Below are 15,565 nucleotides of genomic sequence, written 5' to 3' on the forward strand. Positions count from 1 at the left end.
TGTGATGTTATCTTCATACAGCTCTTATATAATTGTGCATTTCTATGATGTTCCAAAGATAACAGAGTCTATGGAAGTGGACAGGATTACCAAAGCTGTTCTCTGACATGATTACAGTGCGACACTCGAGTGTTTTAAGGTCAATATACTTTTTTGCATGGCACTCTACTTTTTTTCTCCTTTACGTCTGAGAAGAAAAAACGAACCTTGTTAGAGATAAATTGAGACTTCAAGTTCAAAGTAGTTGGAGGAGGGGGTTCTACGTCTGCCTAAATAGCTAGGAATGTACACAAACTCATGATTTCCAGGTGAATCTTTTTAGAAAGATTGAGAAAATGACCATACACAAAGGAATTAGCCTTTCAGAGAACAGAGAGACAAAAAAAACCAAAAGAATGAAATTGATATTCATTTATATGTGTTCATGAAATACACTCATGCTAAATTCATACATAATTAAGGTAAGTCCACTATGTTTATTCAAGCTATGCTATGCATGGCTTGAAAGGGAGAGAATAAATTAGGGGCTAGGAAATAGTATGGCAGAGTCAGAATCAGACAAGGTAAAGAACAACAAACCTTTTTCCATACTTTGATTTGAGCAAACATCCATGAGACCAATAAGAAGTCCATACCTGTTTCGAAACTGCATGGTTCTTAGGGTGCTGCCAGCCTCAAAGAACTGAAACCACAGGAACAAGTGATTTCCTCCAGAAATTCCCCAGAAAGCATCCCTGTTTTCTTTAGCAGTGCTTCAGGCCACCCAACAGTTCAATCACCATGATGCCTGCCAACTCTGTTGATCTTTTGCTATTTTAAAGTATGTTCTAAGCTGGAATTTCCTTATATGTTTTTGAATAATCCAGCCAACTGAACCAAATCCAACAATGTCCCAATTTCAGCCAAAGACCTTGATTCGTACACTAATATATGTTTGGTGATAGAAGCCAGAGAAGAATTTATGATGTGGTATTCTTGGAGGATTTGGAAAGCAGGGGTAGCAAGATTTAGAATGAGTAATGATAAGTATATCCACAGATACCAGGTGGAAAGACAAGGAATTGGAAAAGACAAAGAGAGGAAGGAAGGTAGAGAAGCTGTTTTAAAAACAATGTTTCTTCTTCTTGGAAACCCTCAGCATGGAGGTGGGCCAAAGTCACTGACAGAAGGACCAGCCAACAAAGTCCAAAAGAAGAGGCTTTTCTCTCAAGATCACTGTCCTCTATCCTGGCCCAATGTTTCTCCTTATACTAGATCATCCTTCTTTTCCATGCTCTTTTCTCCATTAAAAAGGGTGTTACACCAACCCCTGGAAACAGCCATTTCCCCAAATGTTTGGCAGCAGATGAAGAAAAACAAAATCCCATAGATTATGTCATTCTGTATCTTACCTGACTTTCCAGGGGACAGGCATTCTAAAAAAAAGAATTACTGCAAAAGTTCACGACCTCACGTTCAAACATGGTCAAAGTTTGATTCAGCATGTCCCTTCAAGGGGTAAGGGGAAACTCTGCTTTGAAATGTAAGCAATAACACCCTCTGACTTCTACTGAAATGACACCTGCAGACAAGACTGAGAGAAAAGAGGAAAATTCCTCTCTCTCAAACTCAGGATACAAATCAACCTTATCCCAAAAACTGCTTAAGAAGAAAGATCTGCACGCCTATCATGGAAACAACTTGAGATCCTATAATAGAGTGAACTATGAATTCTGACATCTAGTCCACAGGGAGAGGAGTTTAGGGGTTCTGATTACCTGTACCGGTTTCAGTTGCATAGCCTTCTCGTACTTTTCCACCCAAGTGCCAATAATGCCAGGGATGGAAAAGAGAAGATACATAATAAAAATGACATGTCTTTGACTCTTAGTTTTTCTTATAACATAAAATTCATGAACTAAATAGGATTCACATTTATTTGCATTCTTCTGCATAATATATCACTTTAGTTTCAATTCAAGGTTTTACTCCAAATCAACAATTAAAATTAAGAAAATGTAACACTCTTACTTTGTGACTCTATACTACTCTCAGTACACATCTACATGCCTCAGCACTAAAGAGCTTAGATTAAAGGACTCACGCTTTATTTTCCTTTGTTTCTATTCAACCACTGTTCAGTTAGTGGGTACTATATATTCTCTCATGTTCAAGCCAAAATTAACTTCCTTGGTATGTTAAAGCTTTATCTTAAGAATTCAAAGTTGATTTCCAAAATCCAATCTTGGCTCTTTATCTAAATATTGAACTAAAACTAGTTATACTCTTTCTATACTGTGATCAAAGTAGGGAACACATCTTTGCTGACATATTTCCTCTCAGTGATGGTTTTGGTGGCTCTGAATAGAAAATCTTTTATCAGGTTTAGAAAACCTGCTAGCATATATGACCTGGAGAAGAGGTATTGTCTTCCTAGAAGAAAAAATTCTGGAACTTGTCTTACGATGACTTTTCATGGCTGATCAGATGGAATATGTGGAATTAGTTACAAGATAAAGTCTGGATAGAGCACAAAAAGCAAATCCTGATATTCTGATCAAATAACTACCTCAGTTCTCTGTTCTGCAAATAGGCATCTATGCCAGAAGACGCCAGATTCAACCTTGAATGAGATTTTTCCACCTTCATGCTCAGCTCCATCTTATTTCCTTCTAAATATTAAGCGAATGAAAAAAACTTTTCATATATATATATATATATATATATATACACACACATATATGTGTGTATATGTATGCATGTATGCATATATGGTTTTTTGTTATATGTATGTATGTACATATATATGTTTTTTGTTTTTTGTTATATATATGCATATATATGTTTTTTTAAGAAGCCAGACACAAATGACTGCATATTATATGATTCCATTTATATGAAAAGCCCAGAAAAGGCAAATTTATAGAGATAAAAGCAAACTGGTAGTTGTCTGGGGCTAAAGGTAAGACCAGGGAGTAACTGCAAATGGACAGGAGGGAAATTTGGGGAAGTGATGGAAATGGTCTAAAATTTGATTGTGCTGGTATCTAGACAACTCTATAAATTTAATAAAAATCACTGAATTGTAAGCTTACAGTGGATGATTTTTGTGGTATGGAAATTATATCTCAATAAAGCTGCTTAAAAGAAACAGAAAACACCAGTCTTTAGAAAAAAAGGATGTTTCAATTAGGCCTTTAATGATCTAAATATCATGAGAAATTTCTGGCTAATTAGAAATGTTTAAACACAGCAAAATAGGACGCTGCTTAAATTAGCTGAAAGTGACGCCAAGACAAGCATAAAGCACTCTACTTTAGGAAGTGGTTGTTTATATCGATTTTTTTTATATTTCTTTTGTTAATTTACATGGAACATTTCCCTCCCCTCCCCCCCCCAAAAAAAAGACAAAAAGAAAGTGGATTTGGACTTTATTACTTTGTCATCCTGATGAAATAATCTCCCAAGAAAGAGGGTTAAACTAGTAGCACCTATAAAATATCTAATGTGATGGAACAAACAAGTAAATATAAAAGTTGAATTATTTCCTTTTTATTTTTTTCCTACAGAAAGACCCTAGTAAGAAAAGAAGCAAAAAATTAAGAGATAATACTGAGAATTATGTGTGTTAGATGCTGAACTAATCTAATTTTGTCTTCCTGGGTCCACAGGACAACCATATTCCCCAACTTCCTTTTGCATTTTGGATGGAGTCATATCTGACAACATATGGGCAGAAGTGATATACTGTATACATCATTTACAGGCAAGGCAATAAAAACACAATGCATAACCATCCAAGCTCTTTTTCTTTACCCTATGGATATGGCTGGAAGTGAAGAACTCCAAAGTGGTAGACCCAGGTCATAAAAGAATCCTAGATGCCTGAATTATGTCTTTGAAGAGAGCTGTCACTGGTATTGAATTCTGCCTGAACAAGAAAATAAATCTTTCTTTTGTCAAGCCATTAAAATGTTGGGATTGTTTATTATAGCTAATTACCCTAATTACCTTAGTTATTTGTCTTAACTGATATACTATAAGACTCAAAATATATTTCTTCCTTCATTTATTTTATCAACTAAACATTCTTTCTGCCCATCCTTCCTCTTCCTCTTCCTATTCTCCTACCTCATGACTCCAGTTAATGTTCCTTTGTGAGGCAGAAGAAGAAACACATAAGTAATATTCAGCCTGCACTTCATTAACACTCTTCTTCAAGAACCAGAATATTTGAATGGGGTAAAGTAAAAATAATAGGCTGCAATTTTTCATTCAGAAGAGCCAGACTGTGTCTCAAGTCTTTGGTTAAAATGTTACATTATCACCAAGAACAATGCTTTGCCTACCCTCTGAGAAAAAAAATCCCTACAGTGATAAATGCCAGGAAAGAAACGTCAGAGTTGGCAGTCACCTTCTGGGTCATGAACTTTGCCATTATTTTCTGAAGCTTTTGGTAGTGGAGAAGTGCATTCTGGTTGCTCTTTTTTTTTTTTTTTTTTTTTCGGTCCACCCTTGAGGATTATTTCCCCAAAACAACAAATTACCATTTATTTCATTTTCAAGTTGTTTGCTTATACAGGTGCCCTTTCCTCCTTTTCTGCATAAAAAGCAAATGCAAGGAAAGAAGAGAGGACCCGCCCCAGTTCAGAAACCAAGCCCTGAGCCACACTCAGCCCATTACCCTCACCAGCCCTTCATCTGGTCAACCCCAGCTCCCCCACCCCCACAACTCCATAGTCAGAACATAAAATAATTCAAATAAAAAACAGCTCATAAAACAGTAAACAAAATAAAGCCAATTTTTTTTCTTTTTTAAGAACAAAATGAAACTTGAGGGAAAACTTACTGGAGTTACAGTTTATCCTGATACAGTCTAGATGGGGAAAAATAAATGAAAGATGAAATCGCATCCTTCAAGGTAACAGCTGCAGACATCCAAAAACAATCAGTCCACCCTTCCGGGGACAGACACACGCAAGAAATGTGGCCATTTTATATATATATAGTATGTACAAGTTTAAGGGTGGGTGTATATGTACAGTATATTATTTAGTAAAGTTGGATACATATATATATACACACACACACATATATATATACACATATGTATAGAGATATATACTGATATACATATATATCCACAATAGACACCGAATATGCTGTTCCTTTTTTTTTTTCAAAAACCTATTCATTTATATAAAGTATTTCAAACCTGAACTTTGAAATATTAATTTTGCTCAACTTGGAAAATGATGTAAAAATTTCCCCACCAAATGCAAGTTATATTCTATTGCCCCCATAATGATTTTTCTCAAAATTTGTCTTTAAAAGTAGCATTGACACAATTTTTGTATTAGTATTCCAAAGATATATTACCAATCTATTAATTTTTTAAAAGATTTGTTCATGAAGTTTCTCAGTGTAGTATTTAACCCTTTCTCTTTTTCTAAAAACAAACTCCCGCCACCCTCTTCTTTGCTTGGGCCCCAGATGCTCTAAAAATTTGCGTAGGCAGAGCTGCCGTTATCCCTAGATATAAGGAAAGGGTTAATACCACCTGGTCATTTCCTGTCATAAAATGGCCACTTGCAAACAGCTAACCGCACAAACACCCATCCCAGATTTTAGAGAGGTGGGGTTGGGTGTAGGGTAAAAGGAGCTGTATGATGGTAATACAATTGACTGGTTTCTCTGCTATTGTTTCAAAGGCTCCCAGACCAACCCACTCATGAAGCCCATCTCCGTCTTCCTGCCTGAATGCTCAGACTAAATCACGTGCCTATAGCATTCAAGGAGAAGGCGAGACAGGTATATGGGGAGGAGGTCTCAGGCACCTTTGACATCCTACCTATTTCATTCTATGATTCTGCATCTTGAGGGGAGAAAATTCTTTTTTTTTATTGTTTAATGGGAAGGAAAGGGAAGAAAGGGTGGCTAATTTTCCAGTGCTGGTAACCAGACAGGGTATCCTATGCCAGAGATCAGAGTATCTATCCTTTTATTAGTATGTCTTTAGAGTCGTGGACACCCAGCACAAAAGGTTTTGAGTAGAGTCAATGTTTATTGGTAGGGGATTAGGTAGAATGGTTAAAAAATGTCTGATTAATTGTTACAAAGTTGCCCAGTTGAAGATAAATTTGATATATCATGTGGGAATTCCAATATCAATTAGTTTAAAGCTAGATACTAAAAAGTAGAAGTAAAACAAGAAAAGGAAAAAAAAAGTTACAGGGAAAATTAGTTAGAAACTGAGCTCCTCTGCCTAAAGTTGAACCAATAGTTTGGAGGACTCTTCACGGATAATGCCACCATTTGAATTTCCCAAAGTAAACGATTTTAAGAAAGCAAGTGAAAAAGGAACCAGTGGCAAAGGACAGGGCAGAATGAAACTGTGTGCAATCCAGAGAGGAGAAATATATGACACCCACTCATTCTGAGGAAGGAGGCAGGATGCTTATCTGTTCCCCCGAAGAACATCTCTTGAGAAAAATCTGGGTTTGGTTTCGTGCGGTTAGGTTTGTCATGTGTCGTCAACCGCAACAGAAAAGTGGGAGCAAACAGCCCTGGAGCAACCGGTACGATCACCAAACAGAGGAGGCCATGCCCCTGGTGAGGACTAGGAAGGAGGAGGGCAAGTAGGGAGGAAGGGGTGGGGCTTCCGCTACCCGTTGCACCTACCATCAGGCGAAGCTGGAGAGATGTCCCTTCCTGATGTACTAAGGAGACAGGAGAAACAGGTGTATGCACATGCTTAAGAGAGAAGGGAAGAGAAAGAGTGGGCCTAAAGCAGCAAACCTGAGAGCTATAAATAAGAAGTGGTTCTCTTCTTTGGATTCTTATGCTGTTGAAGATTGTATTCTTAGACAAGGACCTGGTTTAGGGAGAGGTGCTGGCTACACTCAAATGGTTCCATGAACTGAATGGTGTCTCTAAACCAATGTGAGGAACTGGAGCTTTCAAGATGGTAGACAACTGGTTAAGTCAAGAAGGGATGGGTTATTTTGATTCTTTGCTTGAAGAATAAGTAGTTCAAGGGGAAAAAAATATGTACCCCAGTGCCTTGCTCATAGGCTCTGAGAAGGTGGTCTTGATAGTGAGGGTGTATTTTTTAATGAAAAGTGAATCATGGGAACTGGGTTGGGAAAGCAACATCCTTTAGATCTCTCTTCAGTAGCAGCCAAAGTTCTACCTCTGCCTTAGCCTTGGCAAGGTATCTGAGGGGTATATGCATGTCTGTGTATGTCTGTGCTGTTCATTATGTTTAATTTAGGTTTTTCTATTTTATTTTAGTAAATGAAGAGAAATTATTTTCTAGATTGATGAGATTTGGGTTGAGAGCACGGAAGAGGTGAATGTGTCTTCAACAATGCACAGAGTAAATGGCAGTCAATAAGTCTTTGTTGCCAGAGAGAACATCTGGAGAATTGGAATGCAATTAACCAAACTGCATGAGCCTCCCTATGAGCCTCCACCACTGAAGAAGCGTTGCTGGCATTCTGCTGAGGATTCTAAGGGCCACAAATGAGGTGTCAATACTGACTGACTTTTCAGCCATATGGCTCAATTCAAACCAGACACTAAGGAAAAAAGATTCCCTCTGTGCGTGTTTAAAAGGTAACCATCACGAAAGCAGTCATCAAGACCACCACGTCATTGATCCACAGTATTGAGCTGTGGGGATAACAGATAACCCATGTTGATCCAGCATTTTAGAAAGTCAGGTTCTAGGCTCAACTCCAATGCCAACTTTTTATGTTAGCTTTGAAAAGTCAAACATTTCTTTGTTTCACATCTGTAAAAAGTAAGCATAAAAACATTTGCATGATTTATCTCATAAAGTTACTGGGCGACTGAAATAAGGTTTTTAAATCTTTAAATATACTATGATAATGAAATTATTATATGTTTTAATTGTAAGAGATCAAAATATGATTGATCAGTAGCCAATCTCTCAACTTTTAAGAATGTGCAGTGTTGTAGGACCTTTTTCAACACCAGCTATTACCACATCTGCTCTCTTCAGAGATCAAGACCCTCAGGGAAGCCTAGTCTCCTTGACATTTAGGAGATGGATACATTACATCAGAGAAATATATACATACTAGACTTTATATTATGAGCTTATATGTGTGACCAATTTGAAATAAACTGTAATATCATTTGAGCATATGCTACAAAAGAGACACAACTGAAATGGTGAACAAATTGATCAGGTTGAATTTAATTCTTGTGGAATAAATGTGAATGCAAACCCTACTTAGAGATGCTTTCTTCCCTCTTCCAATGAAAAGGGAAAAATAAATTCATAATAAGGAGAGAAAACATTCATAAAGGAGTATATTTGGGGAGGGAAGGGAAGAAGAACCTTTAAATGAAGCATGGATGTGAACAGTTTTGTATACATAAGCACAGGGAATTTCAGTGAGGTTTTTCAAGTTAGGTTTGAAAGAAAGTTAAAGAAATTCAAACCAGTCATTGTGATGAATCCTACTCTTCAGGGGAAAAAGAAGTCACTATTGCTTCTGAAAAGCACAAGGTTCTCCTACTCTGTTTTGCCTAAGATATCTCTACCTCAGAGGAGCTAGACTGAGTGTGTGCTAGAAGTCAAGTAGTCTCCTTGAGAAGCACTTCTCTCATAGTTGAGGCAGAGTTTAAAACAGAAAAATAACGGTTTCTAGGAATACACATGGGACCTCTGATTGTGTGTGTGTGTGTGTGTGTGTGTGTGTGCGCGCGTGTGTGTGTGTGTAAGAGAATCTGTCCACTCCTTCCTCATCCCTTTTTATCTTCCTCCATCCCATCTCTCCTCCTAAGATGTAAGACCTACCACCATTGGCTTTCTCATCTTTACAAAACAACGTCTAAGAAGAAAAATATATTTTCTGTTTAAAGACAGTATACATTTCCACAGGGCCCCATGGGGCTAATCATCCTTATATATATGGTTCTCTCTTGCTCTGAAACATGCAGAGTTAAGAATTGTCATGTTTTTCTGTAAGCTATTTAAGTCATTAGGTTCATTTTTTTGTTTTTTTTTTTATTTTTTCAAAATGTCTTCTGCTATTTTTCAGAGAAGTAGACAATCAGCTACTGGTTGTTGGTTTTAGGTCATACACGCTCTTTTGTTGCTTTGATGGGGGTAGGGACGATGGTGTAGGGAAGGGAAGGTGAAAGGGACAGGGGTATTGCCAGCCCCTGCAGGCTGCTCAGTACACTCTGTTCTCAAGGCTGTTTGCTATGCGGGCCGCAGGCTTTGGGCCTTTGAAGGGTTGAATACCATCTTTTGATTTACCATGGTTGATGGTGGGGAGAATTAAAAACTCAAGAACACAAAGATCCAGCAAAAAAAAAAAAAAATTAAAAAAAAATAACCAAACACACACATACACAAACAAACAACAACGACAACAACAACAACAAAAAAACCCAAGAGACACACTAACAACAGAAATCAAATGAGGTTGGACAAGAAAAAGGGCATAGTGTTATAAAAGCTGCAAATTGGAAGGAAAAAAAGAGACATAACTAAAGCCACTGCTCAAAACAGTCCTCTGTGTCCTAGAGATATTTAGGATTGTAGTGTAGGCATTTTCCAAGTACAACCAGTTGACCTGACAGCAGGTAAGACTGGTATGGATTCCAAATCCCACCTTCCCACTAGGCCATCTAAGGTTTTATATGGTCTTGTGTCTGGTATATTTGTTCATCATGTCTTCTCCGTGCCTCTGACAACCCATTCCACTGGAATCTTTAAGAAGGAGCTCTGTATCCAAACATATACTATATACCCAAATAAATCCATAGCTTAGGAAGCTTGAACTCAGCCATACTACTCATCCTGCTGACATAGGGCACTGACTTTCTACTGAGTAGAAATGAGGTTGGTTTCTTTCCTTCCAGAAATCAAGAGGTCCCCATTCTCCATAGAAGATCAATTAGAATCCAGTCAAGAAGGTCAGTAGCAGGAGAGAATGTGAGGCCATCAGGAGGGGAGTTCCCAAAGTATATGTTACATGTAATTGCAGTGGAAGAACAATAAAGCTGCAAATTTAAAACTGTCATAATTTTTAAATACTAAGGAAAAATTGATATGTATTACATGAGGAGGGCAGATAAATTGGAGAATAACAGTGTGACAGGACAATCTTTATAAAAGGGGCTGCTAGATAATGGGTAAGAATGTCAGGAAGGAAGAAGAGGATACATATCAGGAGCCACATTCTCCTTCTACATGTCAGAGACTCTATAAATTTATAGGATTATTTCTTTAATGGGACATCAGAAAAAAATCTGACTTGTCCTCCCCACTAGGCTAAAGTATGAAGAGATACCAGTGCCACCAGAATTCCCCATTTGAATAGTCATTGTAGATAAAGAAACAATGCAGCTCTCATCCTACTCACAAAGCTTAGTTCTCTCAAACCCAACCTCCATTTTGCCTCCATTTGCTATCCTATCTCTGCCTTCAGCTTTGACTGTTTTGAGTGGTGACCAAGGAGTTGGACTTAATGGCAATGTGATTGATCAAAAGATGGACCAAAGTAGCGTGTTTTACACAAAGCTAAACGGTTCCAAAAAACCAAGAAAGGAAACTTAAAAAATAAATAATCTAGTAAAAAAAAAAAAAAACCACCACTGTCAGAAACCAGAAATTGACATCAAAACCTCATGCAGAAACAAGGAGAAGGTGTTTGTTGCTGTTAGGTTTTATCCTTGATCTATTAAACAAGAGGTGAGCAGCTAACTTTTAAGAAACAAACAAAGAATTCAATCAAACCAATGAAAATCAGAAAAGAAAGGGTAGACAAGCCCAAACGAAGTGGCAGAGGGTACTTCATACGATACCTAAGTTAACCATGAGCTTGACACGCCCCCCATCCAGCTCCAAACGCAGGGTGTCCGCAGAGTCCCTGGAGGTAGTAGCCACCAGCAGCCCATAAGCTCGCTGGGACATGAAGCGGAAGGACACATCCTCTGCCTCAGTGTGCATGACCATGGGCATGATGATCTTCATGTACATGCTGCCATCATAGCTCAAGATGGACGCCTCTGCAAAGAAGAATGGAGGAGAATGTCAGGATAAAGGATATCAGAGTTTCTCTTTGCTTCCAGGGTAAGTAGAGTAGGGAGGAGAGGACACCAAATTTGCAGTCAGGTGACCTGTGTTGGATAGACCTCCAGTGCTGCCACTTTTAACCTATGTGACCTTGGGCAGACCACTTAAACTCTGAGGTTCTATTTCATTATTTGCCTTTAAAAGGCATACAGTGGCACTGGTCACTGCCCTACCATGTTCACAGACTTAGCAAGTGTGCCAAATGAAATAATGGATACGAAGATGTTTTGTAAATGTATAAATGCCCCCACAAATAGTAATAATTTAATTCTACGTGCTGTAGACAAAACAAAAATGCATTAAACAAAACTTAGACTCCTGGAAGTATTTCATGAAGAATAGGAGGAAAACAGAAATTTTTAACCAGCACAGCAAACAGACATTTGCCAGAGCTTCTAGGAGGAAAGAGCAGCAGCCCAGGTCTGGTCCTGTAACAGCCCTAGTGGCCAGGCACTATACGAGTTTGCTTCACCCATTCAAAGAGGATCTACAGAACTAGAGCTAGAACAACAACAACAAAAATAATGACACCCTGAAAGTCAGTCAGTCATTTTATTCAAATAGCACTCTTATGAGGAAGAAACTCTACCTAATCTGATGCTTCTCTAGTCCAAGCACTTTGATTAGGAGCCCCCTTCCTCCCACTCCACCCCATTATGTTATCATCTCACTTAATGCTACAACGTGGATCTATCATTCCTACTTTGAATAGAAAACCAAGGGTCTTGAAGGCAGATGTTAACATCTCAAAGTCAGACAGCCTGGATTTTAAGCCAGTATGTCCAATACCAAAGCCAGGACCTGTTCTACAACACCATGCTGCTCAAAATGTGCATTTGTTCAATCATTCATTTAGCAAATATTTTTAGAGAACACAGAAATGATCACTCACATTCCTATGAAGCCAACCTGTCACTGGGCTCAGTATCCAGCACTCACTGGGCCCTCATTAAACATTTACTGTTGCCAAATAGTTGCTACCTACCTACATGTACTATGGAGGGTTCAAAAGTGAAACAGATAAGAACCCTGCTATGACGGGAGACATGGCATGTGGAAGTAACTGTACTAGAATATACAAATGGTTAAATGACCGACCCAGGAAATATCTATAAATCCAGGGGCATTCAGGGCATTCATGCCACACAAAGACTGTGGTATGCAGGTGAGTAGAGAAGATAAGGTAGAGTCTGAGATGTTCTTGGTAGATGAATGGGGTTTGTAATGAAAGAGGTGATGGCATCAGATTTGTCACAGATAAAATAGCATCTGTATACATAGAGGAAAGAAAGAAGGGGAATTCTGAGATAAAAACAAGCTATTAAATTTAACAAAAGCATCAAGCATATTTTGAGAAGTAGTTATATAACTGTTCTTTGATATTACAATAAAATCAATGGACTTGGGAAGATATGGGAAGTGAATGGTTTTAGATTGAGAAGTACCATGATGCATTCATTTCTGATGCTGTGTACCTGGCACTCTTCTAAGTGTTGTGGGCCTAACAGTGAACAAGAGACAAAAATTGTCTGCCTTTATGTATAAAAAAAACCAGATCAGGAAGATACCAGCCCAACCACATGGAAGGTACTCAAAACAATCTATGTCACCATCATACCACCACCCTATTTACACGAGCAATATAAATACACCTGCTTATTCCCGAGAAGCAACCACCACCTGGGTAATACCCACAACATGCTAATGGCTGTACATTACAATCTGAAAACTCTAAGATTACAAATAAAGTTTGACAGTTACAGACACTGCCACAATAAAAGACATATGATGAAGATGCATTCTTAGATGGGAAACATAACATGGTCCAGATGCGAAAGAAACTATTTTATTTCCTGGAAGAGCAGAATGAAAAGATCAATAATGATAACTAAAATGTATTGAGAACTCATCGTTTGCCTGGTGCTTGTTAGAATTTTACATGCACTAAGACAATTAATGCTTATAAGAACACCACAAAGAAGAAAATATCATTATTAGATTTTATAGATACCAGGTAACACAGATAACAAATGGTAGAGCTGTGAGTCGAACACCGGCAGTTTGATTCTCACAGCTATATCCTTAACCATTCTGCCCAATTGTCAGAGGGCTCTGCCATGAACACATCCATGTTCCTAAGCACTGAAAGCACATCTACAATGCCTCATGGTAGAGTGTGGTGTCCTTGTGTATATGTTTGTGTCATACACACGTCATTGTTTAAAGCTGTATATTATTTATGAACACATAAAATTATATAAATATAGATAAGACATCCATTTCTAAATATGCTACATATAAATATGCACAATTCTTTGTGTGTTTGTGTAATTAAGAACACTATTAATCACTGTTACTATGTACCTTCTACTATACTCACCTACATACATATGTACACTCCTTTTTAAGAGACATTAGAGTATTCAGTGAGCCCTAAAATGGTTGTTTTGATGTATTCAACTTAAATACAATCCAAAAGTAATGGTCACTTTTATCTCTCTGGATATGTGTAGTGCCAGAACATAGTCGAAATGAATGCATGTTTATGTCAGTATTGGTAGTATCAGGGAGCATCAGGTAAGTATGCAGTTAAACAGCTAATGGTACCAAATAAAGTATGTATCTCAATGTGTACCTTGGTGTGTGTTTCTGTGTGTTCTATTATCGACCCAATATTTTTTTTAATTTATTTTTTTTTAATTTTTTAACGTTTATTTATTTTTGAGACAGAGAGAGACAGAGCATGAACGGGGGAGGGTCAGAGAGAGGGAGACACAGAATCTGAAACAGGCTCCAGGCTCTGAGCTGTCAGCACAGAGCCCGACGCGGGGCTCGAACTCACGGACCGCAAGATCATGACCCGAGCCGAAGTCGGCCGCTCAACCTACTGAGCCACCCAGGCGCCCCTCGACCCAATATTTTTAAGGGGAGGGTGATGAAGCAGAAAATTTAGTGTAGGAATCAGCTAAAAAAAATCCATTCCAGGATTCTTATTAATTTGCTTAAAAGATTTCAAACACAAGGAGCACCCACCATGAATACAATAATTATTTGAGGCAAGAAAATAGGCCTGAATAAGGAAATTATTCAGTCTGAAACAAGTTGGTCTAATGAGTTTTAAGAGGTCACATGATGGGATGCCTACATAATGGTACTTACACAGTTTCCCTATCTTGTGCCTCTTTGCTCCTTTACTATCCCCTTTCATCTTAAATTAATATATCCTAGCACACTCATTCCTTTAACGATTAACTGTATTTTTGAGCTACTTTCTTAGTGGTTGCTCCAGGTCTTACAATATACATCTTATCAAAATATGCTTCATATCTATACTCAGCTTAATTCCAGTGAGATATAGAAACTCTACTCTTCCACAACACTCTTCCCTTCCTCCTCATTGTGTTGTTATTCACATTATGTCTATATGTGTTAGAACCTCAAAAATATTCTATTATCATGATTGCTTTTTAAAAACATGCCTTCTTAAAAAGCGAATAGAAGAAAGGATAGCTCAAATATATTTATAGAGTTTTTTTAATTAAGCTTATTATTTACCATTTCTATCCCTCTTCATTTCTTCTTGCAGACTCAAGTTACCATCTGCTGTCATTTCCTTTTCTCCAATATAGCTTCATTCATTTGCGGTTTATTGTCAAATATATCACAATTCCATACATTATAGGCCCAACAGTACAATTTTATAGATATTGTTTTTTGCAATTGTGTTTTAAATCAGTTAAGAGAAAAAAGAAAAAGAAATGGGTAATTATGCTGTCTTTTATCATTACCTACATAACTACCTTTACTGGAGCTCTTTTTTTTTTCATGTAGATTCAAATTACTGTCTGCTGTCACTTCCTTCCAGCATGAAGAATTAAAGCAGTTAGTAGTTCTCATAAGGCAGGTATACTAGCAGTGAACTCTCCGAGTTTACCTGGGAATGCCTTTATTTTGCCTTAACTTTTGAATGACCGCTCTGTTGGATATGGAAATCCTGGCTGACACTTCTGTTTCTTTCAGTACATTGAATGCTGTCATGTCTCTTGCCTCCGCTGTTTCTCAAGACATATCAGCTGTTAATCTCACTGCAGTGCTCTTATACACAAGGAGTCATTTATTTGTCTCTTGCTGTTTCCAAGATTTCTTTGTCTTTGGTGTTCAATGGTTTTATACAATGGGCCTGGATGTAAACTCTTTGAATTTATCCTACTTAGAGTACATTCAGCTTCTCTGCTGTGGAGACTGTTTTTCATCAAATTTGGGAAATTTTCAGTCATTAATACTTTGAATATTTTGTTTCTGTCCCTTTTTCCCTCCTTTCGTCCCTGTGCTCCCATCTTACATATGTTGAGACATTTAAAAGTCCCCCACATTTTCCTGACATTCTGTTCATTGATCTTCATTTTTTTCTTCTATTCAGACTTATAATTTCTATTAATCTATCTTCAACTTTGCGGATTCTTCTGC

General features: G+C 37.7%; 1 protein-coding gene across 1 annotated transcript in view; it reads right to left on the reverse strand.

Moving 5' to 3' along the window:
- The window catches only part of NRXN3 (neurexin 3), an 896,926-nt gene that overhangs the window by 595,228 nt on the left and 286,133 nt on the right, over positions 1-15,565 (reverse strand). Inside the window, exon 7 of the mRNA XM_049614079.1 lies at positions 10,828-11,031. Coding sequence (XP_049470036.1) covers positions 10,828-11,031 — 204 coding nt within the window. The remainder of the gene's footprint in view (positions 1-10,827; positions 11,032-15,565) is intronic.

This window comes from Panthera uncia, assembly GCF_023721935.1.
Source record: "Panthera uncia isolate 11264 chromosome B3 unlocalized genomic scaffold, Puncia_PCG_1.0 HiC_scaffold_1, whole genome shotgun sequence".
Taxonomy (NCBI): domain Eukaryota; kingdom Metazoa; phylum Chordata; class Mammalia; order Carnivora; family Felidae; genus Panthera; species Panthera uncia.